Here is a 24,133-nt window from a genome sequence, read left to right on the forward strand (position 1 = left end):
AGTTGGGTCGCATGTTTTTTTCCCCCTCCAGCCTTCACCGGCTCCAATTCTGGCCATTTGTATTCCATACCACGGAAGTAGATAACGGAGAGTAATATGAAACTTCCCTGTTCCTGTGCTTGGAACGCAGGGGAAAGTTACTTTGCATTGCGTGCTTCCGTACAGTTCGGTACGGCTGCGCACGTGTAGTAGAGCGCACGTGTAGTTTGAGCTTGGTATGTCACTCGCAAGTCAAACCCTACACTTCTGCCACCATTATGAGTTATTTTATTTACTTACTATAAAATAACGAATGAAATTTTCTCAGAAAAAACTCTCAGCCAGCCTCTGCTTGCCTGCGCCTCTCATTCACGGATGATCTGTGCTGGGAGCACGCATAGAGGCAAGGCGGCGGCTGTCTGAGTGGGCGTGCCTGACGGGCGGTGGGAGAAGCGGAGTGTTTGGCTCGCGAGTGACGTAGCAAGCTCCAACCCTCCTCCGGCAGTTCCAGTACGCGTGCGCAGCCGTTCGTGAAGGTACAGCTGCACGCTTTAGAAGTCACTGAGCCTGCGTCCAGCAGCATATTGCGCCTGCGTTGCCACAGTAGTTCTTGGTCGCTGGGGAGCCCGAGGTCGGGTCCCCGACCGGGGCTTACCGAAGGAAAATGCTACATTTGGACGGGGAATGGATGGCGCAATCCGGCCACAAAAAAGGTTACACGCAGGCAGGCATGTTTTAAGTTTGTGAGATTGCCTGATGACTCCTTTAACATTGCAGAGGTGAAAAGTTTGGAGTTAGTGATCGCACTTCCCAGCAACAGTTTGGAACACTGAGAACAAGTCATGTGTTCAGTATTTTAGCGCTGTTATTATCTGCTGCAGAAAGAGGGTGGCACAAGTGCTTCTGGGAAATCGGCATACATTTTATCTTAGTGGAAGATCTTGCAAATTGATTGTGTGTTTGTTTTTCCAGCGTCAAGCCATTTGTCCAGCAAGCTTATCCCATCCAGCCAACCGTCACAGCGCCCCTAACAGGTAATGTGAGCCACTGCACCTCTGTCACTGGGAGAATTTCCTCTAATTCTACTGTGTTTTGTATACATTTTGTCATAAAGCTTTATTCGTTACCCAGTGTGAACTCAACTTCTTTCCAGCAATCTTGGAAACAGAATTCAGGGCGGATAAAATATATATATAAAAAAAAGATTGGTACCGATTTTCACTAACGCCCTCCTGCTTACAATAGTTTGTTTAAAGCAAACCTAAAGCCAAAAAGAAACTTATGATATAATGAATTGTATGTGTAGTACAGATAATGAATAGAACATTAGCAAAGAAAAGAATCTCATATTTTTATTTTCAGTTACATAGTGTTTTTTTGTTTTTTGTGTATAATATTGCATCATTATATAATATTTGAAGTTTACAAAGCACACTGTCTTTCAACCACTTTATCCAGCACTACAGTATATCTACGTCCTCTGTGACTATCTAAGCCACGAGGACGTAGATAATCGTCTTCTTGTACATGAAGCACAGTTTTGCTTTATTGAGCTTGCTCCTGTGCACGCCTCTAGCACTATCTGATGCAGCACTAATTGGTGAACGGGAATATATGTACCCTGAGCCAATAAGATTGTTTTTTACCATTAAAAATACTTTTATTTTCTCAATTCATAGTGAAAAATACACATTTTAGCATTATTTCTTAACCAAATATCCTCACCAAAATTTTGAAAGGAACGTAATCTAAGTTTAAAAATAAAGGGTACAAATAGCCAAACAAAATTTGTGTTATTTATCTACAGTAGCGCTTTTTATTTTTACACTGTAAACTGAGAAATAATGTGTCTTTTCAATTTTTTCCTCTTTTCCCATTAAAATGCATACAAAGCAAAATTGTTTGAGGGGAAAAAAGGGCATACAATGAAAGTCTAGTTTGTCTTGGAAAAAAAAAATATATTTCATTTAGGCGTCATAAGTAGGGATAAAGGTATTGCAGATTAAATAGTGACATAGCTAAACTGTCAAAACTGCTCTGGTCCATAAGTGGGAAACAAGGTTTGGATGCAAAGTGGTTCAGCTATAAAACAAAGTAGAAGTAATGACCATTTGAACTTTCCTGCAGTAAAACCTTATCTTAAGCTGTCTCTCACTGTTTCTCTGCTGTTTAAGTGCATCAGAAAACAGGACTGTATTTGACCCATGTTGAGTTAGAGAGCTCAGAGAAGCTCTTTTACATAGATAAATAAAGTTTTTTTTTTAACTTCTGTACTGGAAACAATATGAGACTTTTTTCTTTACTACTTCTATTTCTGAGCTGTACTACACATACAACTCATTATCTCATGAGTTTATTTTGACTTCAGATTAGCTTTAAATCCCATTGCTGGCTAACAGGATGATACCACAGAGGTTGTTTGATGAAATAGTTTCCTTGGAGTGTAGTCATTTCAAGAAATGCATAAATTCCTGGCGCTGTCCTCGGGGGAGACGGATCACAGGTGTGCCTCTGCGAAAGCCTAATTAAACCACAGGGGCAAAGCAGCAGCAGGAAGACTCTCTCTGTTTTCTCTCTTCTGTTCCTCCGGATGGACAAAGCTCTCTGAATATCCATCTATTTTATTTTATATAGCATGATTGCTTTTAAAATGGAAGACCTCCTGACCTGAGCCCGAACCCATCTAAAAGGGCAACTGTGTTTACTAGATTCTTGACGCTGTCTTACTTGTGATTGCAGGGGGATTTTTTTTTTTGTGCAGCTCTTAAAGGGAACCTAAAGCTAGAGGGATATGGTGGCCGCCCTATTTATTTCCTTTTAAACAATGCATATTGCCTGGCTGTCTTGCTGTTCCTCTGCCTCTAACACAGGCCCGTGAACAAGCATGCAGATCTGGTTCTCTGACTGAAGTGTGACTGGATTAGATGCGAGCTTGTTTCATGTGTGTGATTCAGACACTTATGCAGCCAAAGAGATCAGCAGGACAGCCAAGCAACGGGTATTGTAACTAATTGGAAATAAATATGCCAGCCTCTATTCCTCTCGCTTCAAACTTCACCACCAAGGTTTTTTACCCTAATGCAGGAGTTCTTAAAATGGGTGCCGCCGCATGCATCCCCATCCTTTATGCAATACCATCAGGTAATGCAACCACACATTGATATACAATGTGGCTGCATTACCTGCTAGTTAACCTTTAGTCCCCGCAGCCATGGGTGAAGTTGAACATGAGAGGAATTGCTGTGCCTAATAAGCATCACTAGCTACTTGGAGTAAGTCGTTGCCTGCTAAGGGTCATAACGACATTTCTGTTGTTGTTTTTGCCGAGGGGTGTCTTGAAAATATTTCAAAGCCATCAAGGGTGACCTCACCCAAAAAAGTTTGGTAACCACTGCCCTAATGGACGAGAGCAATTTTCACCTGTCTGCTCTCCTCCCTTTCATTCGCCAATAATTTTATCACTACTTGTCACAACAAAACTATCTATACCTTGTTTTTTTCACCACCAATTAGGCTTTCTTTGGGTGCTAAATTGTGCAAAGAATTATTTTACTCTAAATGCATTTTAACAGGAATAATGAGCAAAAAAATAATTCTCAGTTTTCAGCCATTATGAATAAAACCCACATATTTTAATTTAATGGAGGCTGACACGTTTATTTCCTTTTAAAGAGACACTGAAGCGAAAAAAAAATTATGATATTATGATTTGTATGTGTAGTACAGCTAAGAAATAAAACATTAAGATCAGATACATCAGTCAAATTGTTTCCAGTACAGGAAGAGCTAAGAAACTCCAGTTGTTATCTCTATGCAAAAAAGCCATTAATCTCTACGACCAAGTTAGTTGTGAAGAGGGCTGTTATCTGACTTTTATTATCTCAACTGTAAGTGAACTGTTTTCTTTTTATCTGCTAGAGGAGAGGTCATTACTTCACAGACTGCTCTGAAAGACTCATTTTGAAAGCTTAGTGTTGCGTAATCTGCACATATTAGAGAATGATGCAATGTTAGAAAAAACACGATATACCTGAAAATAAAAGTATGAGAATATTTCTTTTTGCTGCTAATCTTCTAGTAATTATTCATAGTACACAACCAATTCATTATATCATACATTTTTTTCCGCTTCAGTGTCTCTTTAAACAATGCATATTGCATGGCTGTCCTGCTGATCATGTGCCTGTAATACTTATAGCCATAGACCCTGAACAAGCATGCTGATCAGATGAATTTACATTGACATGGGAGGCAGGGGAAGCCATTTCTCGCTGTGAAGATAATGTCTCTTTTTTCTATTTTTGCAAACACTGCAATTTTTTACGATTGTTTTTTATATGTAGTTCATATTCTTCCTAATAAAATGGCAGGTGTCTGCGTTCGTGTGTGCAACTGTAGCGCATGTGCGCAGGGCCGTGGGTGAGCAGAGCTTGCGGCTGTTGGCGAGCTGAGGGTGGGCCTGTGTCGCGGGCTTGCGCAATACTTTGGTGCACATACTAGTGCCCATTAATGTAACTGTAAACGTAGGTATCCTTAAAAGAATTTTCTGCATTCTACTAGTGTAGTGCCTCTTTAACGTCATACTTTTGGTTTTAACCTTGTCTTCATTGACCGTGTCTTAGTGTTGCATGGTAGACTGATACATTTTAATTCCATTCCAGGCTTTGAACCCGCCGCACCCCCTGCCTCTTCAGTCCCGGCTTGGCAAGGCCGGTCCATCGGCACAACCAAACTCCGGCTGGTTGAGTTCTCGGCATTTCTAGAACAGCAGCGGGACCCAGACTCTGTAAGTACATGGCCACTATGCAGCTGCTGTTATAAAGTATGGTTATTTTAGTGGACGAAGAGGTGAGCACCTCTCTCTGCATCATGCTTCCAACACATTCAACTTCCTGAAAAAACACCTGAAAGGAGATTTGGCTGCATTGTCCACAACAAGCAAACCCTTCCAATGATTTCCTAACCTTCACCGACAGGATGAAAAGGAAAATCTGGTTGCTACGGGCTACCAAACAATAACAATCTTTACACTGGAAGATCATGATGGCCTAGCACTCAGTTCTTCCTTTTATGTTTCATTATTTGTAGGTGTACTGGTTTTTCCTAGTTGTAAAGCACAGTACAATGTATTAGCGGTTCATATTCAAAGTAATGAAAACAGCTTGCTTTAGAAAAACTTGTCTTTGTGGCTGGTGGAGCCTTTATTTCTCCTGTGTACTTACTGAGTGCATTATTAGGAACACTAGTAGGGCCTTCCTTTACCCTCAAAAAAGCCTGTTCTTCATCTTGGGAATCCCACAACACGCTGGAGACATTCCTTTGAGTTTCAGCTTCAAGCATTGTAGACTTGTACAGAGGCGCCAAAAGGATAAAATTAGCTAAAATAGTAAAGTTCGGGAGGCGGTGGTGAACCAGCCAACCCAAAACAGACACGATGCTGTCAGTTAAAGTAATAAAAAATGTATTCACATACTCCTAGAAACTGGCAACGCGTTTTGCAGGCATAACCCCGCTTCTTCAGGCAATAAACAGGATTATCACACACCTCTGGCTGTGTGATACTCCTGTTGTTTATTGCCTGAAGAAGCGGGGTTATGCCTGCGAAACGCTTTGCTAGTTGTTTCTAGGAGTATGTGAATAAATTTGTTATTACTTTAACTGACAGCATCGTGTCTGTTCTGGGTTGGCTGGTCCACCACCGCCTCCCGAACTTTTTTTTACTATTATAGCTAATTTTATCCTTTTGGCGCCTCTGTACAAGTCTACAATTCAAGAAGTCCACCCTTGGTGGAGGGGTGATGCACCCTCTTTTTCTCCTATCTACAGAGAGTGACATCTTAGTCCTGAGTGAGGACAGGCCTAAACTCCCCTCCTGCCTCTACAGCGGTTGCCTTAGCGGTAACCCGGGTTTGTAAGTATAAATACTTATGATTCATATATTCTCTCCTATTTCCAATACATATTACACTATATTGGGCTCGCGGTTTTCTGTTTTATACCCTATACTGCTTCAAGCATGATGACATCACGCCATTTATGTAGATTTATCAGCTGCATATTTATAATCCTAATCTCCCATTCTAAAACATCCTAAACCTCCACTAGCCTGGACTGCTGACACAAGGCAGGTTGGCTTCTCGGGTCTATACTGCTGTTAACAAATTCTGACCCCACCATCTGTGGCCTCAGCAGAAATCCAGTTTTGCCACACCAGTCTTCAACCGGGCAGTGCGGGTGATGCTGAAAGTGGCAGAGAGCTCTGTCTTCTGAAGCTATTATCTCAAGTGTCAGTCACTGTATTGTTTTTTGCCTGCAGAGGACAGTTGAAAAGTTCACCAGCCTGCTCTGTATAATCTTTAGAATGCTGAGTAGTGTGCAAACTGCAAATATCATAGAATGATGTAATGTTATAAAAAAAAAACTGAAAAAAAGTGAGAATATTTTCTTTGCTACTAATGTTCTAGTAATTATCCGTACTACACAACCAATTCATTTTATCATAATAATTTTTTTTCGCTTCAGTGTCTCTTTAAGCTGCTGCTTCCTTTCATACCCGTTTTATTTTGGCACGCATGGTTTAAGTGGTACAAGTCAAGCGTAATGATTGGTTCATGATGTGTCATGTGAGAACCCCTTCAGGATGGTTACCAGCTCCATTGTTTGATCCCAAAGGATTATGATATATGCTTACTAGGTCTTCTACATGGTGCAGGGTTTGATCAGGATGGACGAGCCACAACAGGGCTGATCAAGGTTAATCAAGGTACTTTAGATTTTTGGAACCTAGGATAGGCCTGTTTCTGAGCACAGCCCACCCAGGGAAGTGCATAAAGCACCAAGTAGAGGTTTAAGAGTGAATAAGGCGCAGTGGGTGTCCTGAGCAAGGCAATAAAATGGCCCATAGTTGCCCTGACCTATTGTATGCATAGGCCTCAATTCACTAAGCAGTTTAGACTAGTCTACTGATGGTTTTTAGTCTACATATGGTTTGGTCAGTTGCATCAAAGGGGAATGCACTATTACCAAACGTTTTAGACCTGTTTTTAGACCTGGTCTAAACCATTTGGTAATTAGGTGGGTAAAGCAGGGGAAATGATCAAAAGATGCAATTCACAAACGAGTAGCTATAACTGACATCCTTCTGCTTTGATGAGCTCTCCTCTGCACACAATTAAACTCCTGCATAATTAATTCAAAAGGTTCTATCCTCACATCTAAAATACCTCACAGAATTACTTTACCGACAGAAATCAGCTGGTCTAAGCTCTGTCATAAAAAGTGGGCGTGGTTACTCCTTGTTTGCCTTTGTGAATTGTGTAATTACTGAATGTTATGCTGGGCATACACGGTTCGACGCTAGCTTATCAATCGAGCAGCTGATGGCTCGTTTGGTAATATCCGACGTGTCCGATCACAGCGGGGATCGATTCCGCGCTCGATACCCGTGGGTGGACAATAGCGGCGAATCAAGCGGAAGATAAGAAGCGCCGGCAGGGACGAGCGTGAATCGATCCGGGTGCACGCGGGGACGTGGCGGGAGTCGATCCGGCGGCTAATCAGCCGCCGGATCAACTCGTGTATGCCCAGTATTAGACCAGGTCTAAAAACAGGTCTAAAACATTACACCAAACCATCTGTAGACTAGTCTAAACTGCTTAGTGAATTGAGGCCTATAGTGTACAGCTTTGCCTTTAGATAACTATTTAAAGAGTCTACAGAATGACCAACATCTGCTTTTATTGTGAACCGACAGCCGCACTGTTCTGTGCGATATGCAACAAGTATTGTTTACTATAGTAAGGAAGTTACTGCATAGGACATACATATTTTATAAAACTCGAATTTGTAATAAAAATCCTGGAAGAGCTCAGACAACCCTGTGCTCACGGCTGGCTGATATGGCTACAGGTACGGCCATAGTACTTGTCTGACAAGCCCTGGCCAAGAGTACCTGTCTAGTGTCAGTGTGTTTTGTGATGTGGGCTCAGTGTGACTCTTGTACCCCTGTTCTGAGAATTCCAGTGTGGGGCAGGCACGGAGCGGGCACCTGTCTCTTTGGCAGGCTCAGCCGGCAGCTGCAGAGTGATCTAAGAGCTGGCTTTAGGTATGTCAGTGTAGATGGCATATAGAATGTCTCATTCCACCAGCATTCCTGGAAGTCCTGTCCGTCTTCTGCTGACACGTCTCTTCTTGTCCCTGCTGCCTCTTCTCTCAACATTTTATAAGCTTGTCATCTCAGTGTCTGTAAGCCCCAAGTCAATTTCATGTTTGTTTTTTTGTTTTACACAAAAAGCCAGCATTTTTTTCCCTCTTATTTTTTTCAGAAGGCTTCCCAGTGCAAAGCTTTTTATGGCTTTGCATTCTTATTAAAGATTGTTGTTCAGAGCAGGCAGGGTCCCTCAGAGGGCTATTGTGCAGCGTAACAAGAAATCACACAGGCTTTTTTGTAAATTATGTAGGCAGGCTTCCATATGGGACCCTAAGCCGAGTTTTCAGTATAGCGTAGGCAGACTCCTGTGCAGGGCTCTCTGTACAATTCAAAGCCGGCTCCCCTGCAGAGTTCTCTGTACAGTATAAGCAGGCTCTGTCCCCTGCAGAGTTCTCTGTACAGTATAAGCAGGCTCTGTCCCCTGCAGAGTTCTCTGTACATTATAAGCAGGCTCCCTCCCCTGCAGAGTTCTCTGTACAGTATCAGCAGGCTCTGTCCCCTGCAGCGTTCTCTGTACAGTATAAGCAGGCTCCCACCCCTGCAGGGTTCTCTGTACAGTATAAGCAGGCTCTCTCCCCTGCAGAGTTCTCTGTACTGTATAAGCAGGCTCTGCCCCCTGCAGCGTTCTCTGTACAGTATAAGCAGGCTCTCTTCCCTGCAGAGTTCTCGGTGTAAGCAGGCGTCCTCCCTTGCAGTGTTCTCGGTACAGTTTAAGTAGGCTGCCTCCCCTGCAGAGTTCTGTGTACATTATAAGCAGGTTCCCTCCCCTGCATAGTTGTCTGTACAGTATTAGCAGGTTCCCTCCCCTGCATAGTTCTCTGTACAGTGTAAGCAGGCTCCCTCCCCTGCATAGTTCTCTGTACAGTATAAGCAGGTTCCCTCCCCTGCATAGTTCTCTGTACAGTGTAAGCAGGCTCCCTCCCCTGCATAGTTCTCTGTACAGTATAAGCAGGTTCCCTCCCCTGCATAGTTCTCTGTACAGTATAAGCAGGCTCCCTCCCCTGCATAGTTCTCTGTGCAGTATAAGTAGATTGTACAGTATAAGAAGGCTTCCATGCACAGTCCTCTCTTATATTGCACTTTTTTTGGAAATGTGACGTCTGAGATATAGACAGCCTAGTAAATCCCATTTTGTTGCATGACTAATGAGCTGCACAGAGCAGTAGCCCTGGTTCATCACCAGGCTTAGTCCAGTAATTGGTAGCAGGCTTTCACCCTTTTTTTGTGACAGTTTTATTCAGGAACATCAGGAAGTGACTGTTTGTTGCTTGTACATACAATTAAGGTAAGCGAGCACAAACAATATTTGCCACCTATTAATTAGGGGAGCTGAACTGGAGGTATTACTGTTTTTCCCTGTATGAAAGCGGCGTTTCACGTTAAACTGCTGGCGGCTACCTCTGCACTCTTTATTGCTAGCCTAGAGCAGCCTCTGCGCTCCTATGTGCCGCTCCGCTATGGAGACCCCACAAGCAGTCGCTCCCCCGAGCTGCACGTTGGGCCGCCACGTGGGGATAAGATGCCACATTCCAGGCACTAGAGGGAGAAGCACGTTCATAAACAGTGTAACAGGGCTCTAAAACACCTGCTTGTAAACCTCTGCTGAAACATCCAATAACATTTTCCTTTTAAGTGTCACAAAGTGCTGCCCTAACAGGTAACGGCTTTTCCTCCTTCAGACCACAAGTGCTATTGAGGCTTAACCCTGTGGGTGCTGCCCTGGGTCGCATTCCTCGCCGCTGCAGTCCCACTCGTCTTTGGCAGCCAGCGTGTAAACCGAGCCCTCGTTACTCCTTCAGACAGAAGCTCGGGCATGAGGCTGCAGACCCCCACAGGGCCATAGTAGGACAAGTCTGCCTTTTTATAACAACTATTTTAAATGGCCTGCACTCATGCACAGCTATTTTGAGAGAGGTGGGATTAGTCACATGCAAGGCCGGACATCTGACACTCTTTACTTTCCTTGTCTGTCAGGGTCACAGCTCTGTTGTGTCTCATCCTGGAATCGTATAGTTATTAAGCTCTTTCATGCCTTAGTGGGCACAGAGCTGGCATTGTCAGAGCACCCCAAAGCCCCCCCCCCTCCCGGGGCTTAGAGACATACAGCTCTGTATAGATGGCTCTAATTCCAACATGCACCCTCTATTAGATACATGAAGGATTTACTAAGGACGGGCGGAGATCATAAGTGAGGCAGCGAACTTGGCCAACATTTTTTTATATACAGTATATAAAAAAAAACTGGTATCAGAACTCAAGTTGCTGATAGTATCTATATCGCGACGGCATCTTCCACAGCGCTGTACAGTCTATGGCCCATATGCAATTAACTTTCTCCTAAATTTTCTCCTAAGTGATACATACAAACTTGTCAATAATATGCCTCTTAAGCCACCAGCAAGCGAGGAAATGCTGAAAATAGTTTTGATAGTACCTTTTAACGTACTGTTTGGTACTTTTTTCAATTGCAAATTACTGAAAAGTTATTTTAAAAAGTTTAAAAATTATTTTAAGGATAAAACTCTGGAGAAAAAAAATTGCGTATGAGGGTTTCTGTCTTGTCACTTGTCCCTCAGATGGGCTCACAATCTAATCTACCCCACGGTCATATGTCTGTGTGTATTGTGTAGTGTATGTATCGTAGTCTAGGGACAATTTAGGGGGAAGCCAATTAATTTTTCTGAATTTGTTTGGGATGTGGGAGGAAACCGCAATGCCTAGAGGAAACCCACACAGACACGGGGAGAACATATAATCCCCATGCAGATAGTGCCCTGGCTGGGGTTTGAACCGGGAACCCAGCGCTGCAAGAAGAGTTATAACCACTATGCCACCGTGCTGATCGATTGGTGGTTATTTGTACATGTCACAGAACTTTATTTATAAAATAAGTCTTGACAGCCCTGGCTCTAGTTAGTACTGTATTCATTAACGCTAACTCCAATTCAGTATCGCTCACTATATCCCCACTACTGACCCAGGGAAAGGTGGTAAACTGGGGACATGAGAATGCAGTCAGTGTGCCTTTCATGCCAGGCAGCCACGTACTGAGTCCATAACATTTAGGAATTGATTCCGACCATGTAATAGCAAATGGATCTACAAGTGACTGTGGTGTCAAAGGATTTTATTCCTGTATACACCCAGTGCTGAACACTTAAGTGCTACTTTGAAAAGACACTTAACGTCCATAAAACAAATAAAAGTACTCACATTGCAGGTCCATGCAAACTGGACCCCGGTGCTTAAATTTGCATTGAAAATACACAATCTCACACTAAAGTGCTCAATGCATCAAAGCCAAAAGGTCGTAGATGGTGCCCGTTTTCCTTCCCAACTGGTTTCGGCCTTTCGCCACCGTGGGGAGGTTTTGAACGTCCGGGGTTCTTACTCATAGCTGTGAGGACCCTGGAGGTTTGAAACGTGCAGATCCATTTTCTACTGGTTGGTTACATAGTTATTTTGGTTGAAAAAAGACATACGTCCATCGAGTTCAACCAGTACAAAGTACAACTCCAGCCTGCTCCCTCACATATCCCTGTTGATCCAGAGGAAGGCGAAAAAACCCTTACAAGGCATGGTCCAATTAGCCCCAAAAGGGAAAAATTCCTTCCCGACTCTAGATGGCAATCAGATAAAATCCCTGGATCAACATCATTAGGCATTACCTAGTAATTGTAGCCATGGATGTCTTTCAACGCAAGGAAAGCATCTAAGCCCCCTTTAAATGCAGGTATAGAGTTTGCCATAACGACTTCCTGTGGCAATGCATTCCACATCTTAATTACTCTTACTGTAAAGAACCCTTTCCTAAATAAATGGCTAAAACGGTTTTCCTCCATGCGCAGATCATGTCCTCTAGTCCTTTGAGAAGGCCTGGGGACAAAAAGCTCATCCGCCAAGCTATTATATTGCCCTCTGATGTATTTATACATGTTAATTAGATCTCCTCTAAGGCGTCTTTTCTCTAGACTTAATAAACCCAGTTTATCTAACCTTTCTTGGTAAGTGAGGCCTTCCATCCCACGTATTAATTTTGTTGCTCGTCTCTGCATCTGTTCTAAAACTGCAATATCTTTTTTCTAATGTGGTGCCCTGAACTAAATTCCATATTCCAGATGTGGCCTTACTAGAGAGTTAAACAGGGGCAATATTATGCTAGCATCTCGAGTTTTTATTTCCCTTTTAATGCATCCCAAAATTTTGTTAGCTTTAGCTGCAGCGGCTTGGCATTGAGTACGATTATTTAACTTGTTGTCGATGAGTACTCCTAAGTCCTTCTCCAAGTTTGATGTCCCCATCTGTTTCCCATTTATTTTGTATAGTGCTAGACTATTGGTATGACCAAAATGCATGACTTTACATTTTTCAACATTGAATTTCATCTGCCATGTATGTGCCCATATAGCCATTCTATCTAGATCCTGTTGCAATATGACACTATCTTCCTGAGAGTTGATGATTCTGCACAATCTTGTATCATCTTGACCCAGTACAGACCCCTGTGGGACCCCAATGCTAACAGTCTCCCATTTTGAGTACGATCCATTGACCACAACTCTTTGTTTTCTGTCCATTAGCCAGTTCCCTATCCATGAACACAGACTCTTCCCCAGTCCTTGCATCCTCAACTTTTGCACCAGACTTTTGTGGGGAACAGTGTCGAAGGCCTTTGCAAAGTCCAAGTATATCACATCTACAGCATTCCCAATATCCATATTAGCGTTCACTACCTCATAAAAGCTGAGCATGTTAGTCAAACAGGACCTGTCTTTAGTAAACCCATGTTAATGCTGAGAAATAAGATTATTTTCTACTATGATAATATGTTGGACTTGGTGCATCCTGATCCAGCACAGCTTCTGTTTTTGAGGTCTGAGCGGATACTCTACTCTTTTGTGGATTTTGACTTCGACCATAGCGATAGAACAGGGTGTGTTTTGTAAAACGGGATGCAAGCCAAATGTGTTTTAAACTATATAAAAACTAAAATATCATACACAAGTTCTGCATAAAAAAAAAAAAAAAGACTAGTCCTGAAAAGGTGCCACAGGAAATAAAAAAATCTTACTTTTTTCACACCACCTTCTAGTATTTCAGTACTCTGCGTTTTTCCTGCGTAGATTTCCCCTCATATCCCATCATTCTGGATGTAAACTGCATAACCTATATTTTTGACTTCTTAAGACAGAAGATATTTGCAATAAATTATATTTAGCATCAGTTTATTTTTAGTAAAAGGGCTTCTTGGTCTCTTTTAGGCCCCAGCACTCTCTTAGTGGTTTGGGTCATCATGAGCTAACTTGGTACTTTGCAGCACTTAAAGTTAGGGAAAGCTCAGTATGAAAATACAGACAACTATAAGGCTTGGTTCCCACTTAAAGAGACTCTGAAGCCTCATAAAATCCAACTTTTTATTTAACATTCCTCTTCTACACTATAACCCAAGCTTAAACGCCACATCACCTCGGGAAAATGCTGTTTACCCCCCTCCCCCCCCAATCCCCTGGGCAAGATGCGGGGATTGCTTCCTTGTAGAGGCAGAGCTTAACGCTGCAGCTCTGCCTCTACTCGTGTCAATCCCCCGATTGCCTCCTCTCCCCGCCCCTCTGTCTTCTTTCACTGAGAGGGGCCTGGGAAAGATGGCATCAGCGGTGGATTGACGCTAATGGAGGCAGAGCTACAGCGCTAAGCTCTGCCTCCCCGGGCAGCAATATCCATGACCAGGAAAGTTGTGGATTTTTGCCACGGGGGGGAATGGTTAAACACAGCGTTTTACCACGGGGATGCAGCGTTTTAGCTTGGGTTATAGTGTAGAAGGTAAATGTTAAATATAAAGTGGTATTTTACAAGGCTTCAGACTCTCTCTTTAAGCTGAACTACGTGCGCCCAGCGGGAGCAGAAATGGTAGTGTCTGTTCCAGTGGTCCAGCTGGTGCTCGGGGTAGATGCATTACCCCCATAGGCTATATGGAGGAACGGATCAGTCTGTCCAGGATTATTGCGGACTACACAAAAGTGCGGGTCCCTTACCGCAATGGATCTCACTGATCCGTTGCATAGTGACGAGTGTGACCTGCTCCTATATTAATAAAATAGGAGCCACTCACTATCAGTTTATTAATAAGTGGAGAATGGACAAAAATGTCAGTTCTCAGCTCAAGTGGGAACATGGCCTAAAAGCTTGACTGATGGGCCTTCATGTCACCCACAGCTTTGTAGTTGGGTGCATTTCCTGCGATTATGTTTGAACAATATCCTGCCTTTGCATTAGTTCTGGGGTTCTTTAAGTTGACCTCCCACCATGGCTATTTTCCACAGTATAAAAAGCACGTTGTACCAGGCAGATATTTTATAGATGTTTTTATTAAACCGTGCTATATCAATTTTCATATCCGTCATGACCCTGCTTTGAGGAAGAATGGGATTTCCGAAGCAGAGATAAAAGTTAACTAAGGCAAATTGATTTTCTGAGCCTGTAACGGGATTGTTTTACAAGGGTGGAAATAGCGGTTTGGTTTCTATAATGTATTTCACACAGTATGAGGCATCAACTAATCCATAAATGAGCAGAGTTTCAGCTGCATGGGGAGGGGGTCTGTACAGGAGGGATGATGGGACTTCGGGTCCCCGTTATGAATGTATCTGATGGAATAACAGTCTAGAGACATTCGATTTGATGTTTAAAGAATGATGGATGATGAAAATCTATTAAAATAGGGCAAATCTGATTGTATGGTGATCAGGAGACGATGTGCATTTTCAGATCTACTGCATGGAGCAGTTTACAAGTGCCCATTAGCGATGCAATTTCTAGTGAACGGTTGTATCTACAGTATCAAATTGTTAAGATCATATTGTGTGAAAGCAGAGAATCTGGCGGGACCAGTTGATCCTGGATGATTGCATTGTTGATTATTTCTTTAAAAATATACCAGAGCCCAAAGCTCTGGTCAAAAATCACATACTTACCTAAGAGGGAAGCATCTGGATCCTGTATAGCAGGGCTTCCCAACCCTATCCTCCTGTACCACCAACAGTGCATGTTTGGGGGAATTCCACTGAGGTAGCTAATCAGTTCTGCTGAGACACTAATTACCTCACCTGTGCATGTTTACTGGTTTCTGCAAAACATGCTCTGCTGGTGGTACTTGAGGAATGGGTTGGGAATCCCTGCTGTAGAGGCTTCCTATGGCTCCTCCGGGCCCTAGTTGCTCATGGACCCTCCACAGATTAACGGCAATGGCCTGGTAATGTAGCTACAGATGGGTCTAGCACAGCCTTTCTCAACCTTTTTAACCTGGAGCAGTGATCTTCAAACTTGGCTCTCCAGCTGTTAAGGAACTACAAGTCCCACAATGCATTGTTGGAGTCTGACATCCACAGTCATGATTCATACAGGCAAATGCATTGTGGGACTTGTAGTTCCTTAACAGCTGGAGAGCCAAGTTTGCCGAACCCTGCAAATACTTTTTGGATCTCCAGGAACCACCAGTTTATTTTGCGGGTGGCATGGTCTTTAAAAGCTGATGGTGTGGCTGTTTGTCACCACCCCCTATTACAGTACCTTACATTATAATGTCTCCTTATTGTAGTGCTTTTTATTAATGTGCTCATGGGTTAGTCTGCATTTAATGCTTCTTTTTACAGTACCCCCTATTATAGTGTGCTCTCATACTGCCCCCAGCCCCCTGATGGGGAAAAATGCCAAGTAGCCCCTGCCGAGTACTCAAGGAGCCCTGGGAACTCTGGTTGAGAAAGCCTGGTCTAGCGTGTATGTCGCGACACAAAGAAGATGGTAGTCTGTGCACCAGTAAGGGCTGGTTCATAATTTGACCAATTCCACTTAGTTTGCCAATCGCCATTTTTAGAGCGATTTTTCTTAAAGCAATGTGCAAAAATGCACTCTGAAAAAAAATCACTCTGAAAAGTGCTTTATAAACTCATAAGCGCTTAGCAATTGCGTTTTGTACTATGAACTAGGCCTGAAACTGTATATGTGGAAGTTGTGTGGTTATTATGGTCTGACAAGTGTCCTCTTCTATTACAGTACAACAAACACCTCTTTGTGCACATTGGACAAGCCAACCACACCTACACCGACCCTCTGCTCGAGTCTATAGACATCCGCCAAATTTATGACAAGTTCCCAGAGAAGAAGGGCGGCTTAAAGGAACTGTTTGGGAAGGGGCCACAGAACGCATTCTTCTTAGTGAAGTTCTGGGTGAGTTCTTCTGTCATCTTCTCATCATATTCTGTGTGCGTATTGCATGAAATGTTTGGTTTGTTTTTTATCAGGATACAGTATAAGGTTCGAGTCTCTATCAGCTCATTGTTCTTACACTGCCCAGATAATAAGCATCAGTGATATCTGAATTTCATCTGCCCCAATTAAGACAACATGCTGCCTTTTCATAGCACTACAAGCATAGCGGAAAATTGTTATTTTAACTAAAAAGTCAATATTTGTATTGCAAAAATGCAAAAAATTGTTCAAGCTTGAAAAATTGCAAAAAAACAAAAAACACACTTATTAGAAATGAAATGAAAAATAACTTATTACAAAATGATTTTCGATGGTATTTTTACTCAAAAGTCGAATTGAACCTTTTTTTTTTTTTCCCGAAAAGAATATCAGCATTTTTGCTCATCCCTGCTAGCCAGCTACTGTATAAATCTCAACCGTAAAAAAATTGTACGACATGCCTCCCACTTCCAGCACTGCAATATACCGATCCTGTATGATCATAGCAGTGACGCTCTTCATACCTTAATATAGATCTTCGGATGACTGCAGATGGCTGCCATGCAAACAAATCCACAAACATTGAATGAAACCGCCAAATTCTACTGATTAATTATCCATCCGCTCATACATAGCTTCCGTCTTGTTAAAAGATTGCATCTAGGAAGAGGGACTATGTGTGCAGCCAACAGGTAGCCCCTGCATCTAATGTCAGCTGGGAATTGGGCAGAGTTTTCAGGTTGATGAAAACTACCAAAGTGCTGGTCTATCTCTGGCAGAAGTTGCTGAACACAGGCTCATCAGGAACCACCCACTGCTCTCCTTATACTCAGCTCCTATCAAGCTTTCCAGTGTAAAGGCCCATACACACGTCGGATTTTAGCGAACGACCCGTCGTTTGAACGTTTTGTCGTTCGGACGTTTTCGCGTCAAATCCGACGTGTGTACAGACTATCGTTCGGGTGATAAGACTGGTTACCAACGATCCGGCTTAGATTACAATTTTCTTTTTAACATTGAACACAAAAAGGCTTCCCTTCACGGTTGTAATTACACAGTAAGCAAATAACGGGTCACTCAAAAATATTGACATAGGTCGTATTCCCGAGCCCTAAATTCAGAAGCATTAGGACACCATAAATTCAAGGAGAAAACCAAGTATATAGATTAAAAAGACAATTTCTAATGAGTAAAATATATATTCCTTTAATTAGATTAGCCGGTGTTTGCCTTTTCTGCTTGAGGTTGTGGCTGGATAGTGTAATGATTAAGGGCTCTGCCTCTGACACAGGAGACCTGGGTTCAAATCTCGGCTCTTCCTGTTCACTAAGCCAGCACCTATTCAGTAAAGGAGTCCTTGGGCTAGACTCCCTAACACTGCTACTGCCTATAGAGCGTGTCCTAGTGGCTGCAGCTCTGGCATTCCGAGTCCGCCAGGAGAAAAGCAGATATAAAATGTTATTTGAGTCTGTTGATTGATTCTGATAATGTGCATAATGATAAGCATATGTTGATTGGCTAGTCAGCAACTTTAGTTCAGCACTCTTGATGTGCTGCCTTGCCGTCTTCAGTGTAGGTGGTGTGTTTAGTTATTGGATGACAATTTGCTCCCCACTTTTAAGTAGTTTGTAATTTTTGTACTTTTTTGTATATCTTAAACGTGTCTAATTAAAGGAGTACATATATTTTTGCTCAGTGATTATTTAGTATTTTTTTGAATCTGTATACATGGGTTTTCCCCCTTGAGGTAGGAACACACTAGGCAGAATCGCATATACATTTTCCACCATGTGCTAGTGAAAACGCATATGCAATTCTGCCTAGTGTGTTCCTACACTGAATTTATTGTGTCTTAACACAGTATTTTAAGCCTCTACATTGTAAAGCCCCATACAAACACTCAACAGCTGTCTTTTAAGTTGCGTACACACGCACTACTATAAGGAACGACTGGTCCGTCAGACCCTCCTGCTGGGCGGGCGTTCCAGCGACAATAGAGCGTGTGTACAGTCTGTCGGCAGACTGATAAGGCTGTTTCTGAATGATCCGCTCAGTGAAACGTTCAGAAACAGCCTTATCACTCTGCCGACTGACTATACACACGCTCCACTGTCGCTGGAACGCCCGCCCAGCGGGAGGGTCTGACGGACCCGGCGTTCCTTATAGAAGTGTGTGTATACGCACCTTTAAGCCCCATACACACACTCAGCAGCGGTCTTTTAGGCTCTCACAACTTTTCTTGTGAAACACCTAAAAAAAAAAAAATATCTTGCTATTGTTCAATCAGCTGATAAGAAGTCAATTCAACATTTGGATTGACTTCTTATCAGTCTTATTTGCTGCTTGAACAATAGCAAGAGATTTTTTTTTTAGGTATTTCAGAAGAAAAGTTGTGAGAACCTTGAGCTGGCCATACACTAGGCCGATTCCCCGCCGATCGGCAGCAGATTCGATCAATGGGATTGAATCTGCTGTCACATCGCTCACGCTTCACACTAAATTTCGATCTATTTCGCCCCGAAATAGATCGATCCCGTCGATCGCCTGCGGGTAGGGAGCGCGTCGCTAGCGGCGTTCGAGTCCCCGACGACCGATGCAATACAGCTGCAATACATTACCTGCTCCGCCGCCGCGACTCCCCAGGTCTCCGCTGTGTTCTCCTCTACTGTTTAAACTTCCTGCCGGGACAGGAAGAGTGAAGCATGCCGGACCCGGAGACCAGACCAGAGCGGAGAAGTAGACAGCGGAAACCTGGGGAGTCGTGCCGGCGGAGCAGGTAATGAATGCGGGGAAGGGGGGAGCGGCGGCAGCACCACCACCACAGATGAACGGTTTCAGGCTGAAATCGATTCACAATCTGTTTGCAGTAAAGGCAGCCATACGATCCCTCTCTGATCAGATTCGATCAGAGAAGGATCTATCTGTTGGTCGAGTCTGATGGCAAATCGGCTAGTGTATGGCAACCTTAAATGCTGGGGATACACGGTACGTTTCTGTACCGTGTATCGACCAGCTGATAATATTCAGCTGGCCCGATCAAGCCGGTCGACCCCCGCCCGCTCGATTCCCGCCTGCGGACAATGACAGGGAATCCAGCGCTGATAAGGAAGCGGCGGCGGGGGCGAGCGGTAACCGATCCGCGCGGACGAGCAGGGGCGCGGCGGGGATGCGGCTGGGGTCGATCCAGCGGTTAATCGAGCCGCCGGTCGACCCGTCTATGCCCGGCATAAGGCTCGTACACACGTCTGATTTTAGCAAACGACCCATTGTTTGGACGTCCAAGCGGATCGCTCAAGTCCAGTCTTATCAACAACAACAAATAACATTTGTAAAGCGCTTTTCTCCCATAGGACTCAAAGCGCATAAGCATGGCTCAGACCATCGTGGTACAGAGGAAGAATTTTCTAAGTCCGGAAATGCCAGGCTAAACAGGTGGCTTTTCAGTCTGGATTTGAATAGCTCCAGGGATGGTGCTGTTTTTACTGGGTGTGGCAGGGAGTTCCAAAGAGTAGGGGCAGCATGACAGAAGGCTCTAGCTCCAGAACTTGCTAATCTGAGGTTGTGAGAGGTGTGGTGCAGCTTCAGCAATAAGCAATAATCAGCTGAACGACAGACTGTACACACGCCCGATTTGACGTCCGAACGACGGGTCGTTTGCAAAACTTAGACGTGTGTATGTACTTTAAAAGACCGCTGTTGAGTGTGTGTATGGGGCTTAAAGGGGTTCTGTTAGGGGTTTCTGAGGAGAAAAACAGACCCTTACCTTGGGCTTCTATCAGCCCCGTGCAGCGGTAATGTCCCACGCCATCCTCCTCCCATCTGCTGTTCTCCGCCGCCAGCCCCGGTCTAAGCGGCATGGGATCGAACTGCGGCTGCGCTACAGTGGCCGCGCACCCGCTCGCTTCCGCCTGCGTCATCGGAAGCTTACTGCACAAGCGCAGTACAAGGCTCTGTTGCACTGCGCCTGCGCAGTAAGCCTCAGATGACGCAAGCGGAGGCATGGCAAGGCGCATTATTCGTCTGTTTGACAGACGAATAATAGCCCGGTGCCGGCTGCGGGGAACGGCAGATGCAGGACGACGTGGGACATTACCGCTGCACGGGGCTGATAGAAGCCCCAGGTAAGTGGCAGTTTTTCTCCTCAGGAACCCCCACAGAACCCCTTTCAGCCTTTGGCAGGGCCCTCTCTGCTTGTGCTTTATACTTGATTGCATACTCTACCCAGAGTAATGTGAACTTTTATTATTGGGACTACCACTGCAGTGTATGACCTGGCATTGTATTACTAACTGTATTGTGCTTTGATCTTACTTCTTATTATCTGTACTGTGTTGTTGGTCAGCCATGATATCATCATCTGTTATCGTATGTATTGTACAGTGCTGCATGATATGTAGGCGCTATTTAAATCCAATAAATGATACTATTACGTTTGCTGACACTGAATGTACACCTCTTCTAGAGTTGCCTAAATTTATTTTATACTCAGAACTTTGCCTGCCAAATTAGCAGGCACTATTTAAAACCAGGGCTGTGGAGTCTGAGTTGGAGGCGGAGCAATTTTAAGTACCCGGAGTCGGAGTCAGTGATTTCATAAACTGAGGAGTCGGATGATTTTTGTACAAAATCCACAGCCCTGGTAAGTATTAGACTAAGGAGTCGGAGACGAGCCATTTTGGGTACCCGGAGTCTGTAATTTTCATAAACTGAGGAGTCAGAGTCGGAAGATTTTTGTACCGACCCCACAGCCCTTTTTATAACCACTCATACTTTATTCCATCTGCAAAATAATGGCAATTCTTTCTTTCATTTCTCAATGTCCTAGTAAGGTTTGTTTTCTTTTCTTTTTTTGTTTTGGTTTTTTTTTGTATTGATCGCCTAGAGTGTGATTCTCTGTCATATGTTGCCCTCTAGGGGTGCTTTTGTTGTATGCTTGCATGCTTTACTAAATGACTAGTTTGTAATTGGCCAAGGCATTCATGGTGTTCCCCAGTGGGTAGATGAGTGCCAAAAGTGATCCGGCAAGCCTGGAATTAACAGTGGTCTGCTATTAAATGGTTAGAATATGACCCTTTCACCTGGGTCATGTCCGATCATAGCGAGAGCTGTGTGAATTGTCAGTAATTGCAGTTGCAGTATTCACAGTAAGAGCCTTTGTCTTTTATAATAATATACAGTGGGTTGCAAAAGTATTCGGCCCCCTTGAAGTTTTCCACATTTTGTCACATTACTGCCACAAACATGCATCAATTTTTTGGGAATTCCACGTGAAAGACCAATACAAAGTGGTGTACATGTGAGAAGTGGAACAGAAATTGTACATCATTCCAAACATTTTTTTTCAAATAAATAACTGCAAGGTGGAGTGTGCGTAATTATTCGGCCCCCTGAGTCAATATATTGTAGAACCACCTTTTGCTGCAATTACAGCTGCCAGTCTTTTTAGGGTATGTCTCTACCAGCTTTGCACATCTAGAGACTGAAATCCTTGCCCATTCTTCTTTGCAAAACAGCTCCAGCTCAGTCAGATTAGATGGACAGCGTTTGTGAACAGCAGTTTTCAGATCTTGCCACAGACTCTCTATTTGATTTAGATCTGGACTTTGACTGGGCCACTCTAACACATAGATCTGTTTTGTTTTAAACCATTCCATTGTTGTCCTGGCTTTATGTTTAGGGTCATTGTCCTGCTGGAAGGTGAACCTCCGCCCCAGTCTCAAGTCTTTTGCAGTCTCCAAGAGGTTTTCTTCCAAGTTTGCCCTGTATTTGGCTCCATCCATCTTCCCATCAACTCTGACCAGCTTCCCTGTCCCTGCTGAAGAGATGCACCCCCCGAGCATGATGCCACCACCATATTTGACAGTGGGGATGGTGTGTTCAGAGTGATGTGCAGTGTTCGTTTTCTGCCACACATAGCGTTTTGCATTTTGGCCAAAAACTTCCATTTTGGACTCATCTGACCAGAGCACCTTCTTCCACATGGTTGCTGTGTCCCCCACATGGCTTGTGGCAAACGGTAAACTGGACTTCTTATGCTTTCTGTTAACAATGCCTTTCTTCTTGCCACTCTTCCATAAAGGCCAACTTTGTACAGTGCGTGACTAATAGTTGTCCTATGGACAGAGTCTCCCACCTGAGCTGTAGATCTCTGCAGCTTGTCTAGAGTCACCATGGGCCTCTTGACTGCATTTCTGATCAGCACTCTCCTTGTTCGGCCTGTGAGTTTAGGTGGATGGCCTTGTCTTGGTCGGTGTACAGTTGTGCCATACTCCTTCCATCTCTGAATGATCGCTTGAACAGTGCTCCGTGGGATGTTCAAGGCTTTGGAAATCTTTTTGTAGCCTAAGCCTGTTTTAAATTTCTCAATAACTTGATCCCTGACCTGTCTTGTGTGTTCTTTGGACTTCACTGTGTTGTTGCTCCCAATATTCTCTTAGACAACCTCTGAGGCCCTCACAGAGCAGCTGTATTTGTACTGACATTAGATTACACACAGGTGCACTCTATTTAGTCATTAGCACTCATCAGGCAATGTCTATAGGAAACTGACTGCACTCAGATCAAAGTGGGCCGAATAATTATGCACACACCACTTTGCAGTTATTTATTTGTAAAAAATGTTTGGAATCCTGTAGGATTTTCGTTCCACTTCTCATGTGTACACCACTTTGTGTTGGTCTTTCATGTGGAATTCCAATAAAATTGATTCATTTTTGTGGCAGTAATATGACAAAACGTGGAAAACTTCAAGGGGGCCGAATACTTTTGCAACCCACTGTATATTCAGGACAGTCCGTCTGCATTTACCAGAGACTGCATTCTCACAAATGCTTACTTAAAGGGAACCCGAGGTGAGAATAATACGGAGGCTGCCATATTTATTTCCTTTTAAGCAATACCAGTGGCCTGGCTGCTCTGCTGGTCCTCTGCCTCTAATACTTTAAACCATAGACCCTGAACAAGCATACAGCAGGTCGTGGGTTACTGACAATATTGTCAGATCTGACAAGATTAGCTGCATGCTTGTTTCTGGTGTAATTCAGTTCACTACTGCAGCCAAATAGATCAGCAGGACTGCCAGGCAACTAGTATTGTTTAAAAGGAAATAAATATGGCAGCCACCATATCACTCTCACCTCAGGTTCACTTTAAAGAACAAGCAACACCCATGCTAACCTAGAAATAAAAAAACACATATATAAGTAGATAAATACTACTTCTACTTACATAACAGATGTATTGTGCTATCCACATAATGATTCCTGTGAATTTTACGAAGGAAAAGCAGAAAATCCTAGTCTAGGCAGTGGCCATCATGCCAAGCTAATGCTGACATCATATCCTCCCTGACTCTTGTTTTCCCCCCTCCTTTCTCTTGCTTATTGTGTATTCATTAGCTGCCCTCCTCCCAGAGTCTTTTTTTTTTATTTACACATCCAATCACTGAGTCGCCTCAGCCTTGCTTGTAAACACAAGTGATCAGCTAGGCAGGGAAATAAATGGAAGAGGAGGAATATATTATATAGATAAAAAGAACTCCCAGCATTCAAAAGAACTCCCAGTATTCAACTTTTTGGTACTAAGGCCAGTGCTCCTAAAGTATGTGATAACTCCAAACCATAACAGCAAAAAAAGTTTTGAATGCAGGGTTAGCATCTTTATCACTTAATACACTCAGACCAGTTGCTGTTAAAATTTGAT

General features: G+C 43.5%; 1 protein-coding gene across 4 annotated transcripts in view; it reads left to right on the plus strand.

Annotated features, from left to right (window-relative positions):
- The window catches only part of TEAD1 (TEA domain transcription factor 1), a 248,592-nt gene that overhangs the window by 194,951 nt on the left and 29,508 nt on the right, over positions 1–24,133 (plus strand). For all 4 annotated transcript variants that reach the window (XM_068260967.1, XM_068260969.1, XM_068260968.1 and 1 more), the window contains 3 exons: positions 952–1,013; positions 4,641–4,765; positions 16,238–16,411. In XM_068260967.1, coding sequence (XP_068117068.1) covers positions 952–1,013; positions 4,641–4,765; positions 16,238–16,411 — 361 coding nt within the window. The remainder of the gene's footprint in view (positions 1–951; positions 1,014–4,640; positions 4,766–16,237; positions 16,412–24,133) is intronic.

The sequence above is a fragment of the Hyperolius riggenbachi genome, chromosome 11 (assembly GCF_040937935.1).
Source record: "Hyperolius riggenbachi isolate aHypRig1 chromosome 11, aHypRig1.pri, whole genome shotgun sequence".
Lineage (NCBI taxonomy): Eukaryota > Metazoa > Chordata > Amphibia > Anura > Hyperoliidae > Hyperolius > Hyperolius riggenbachi.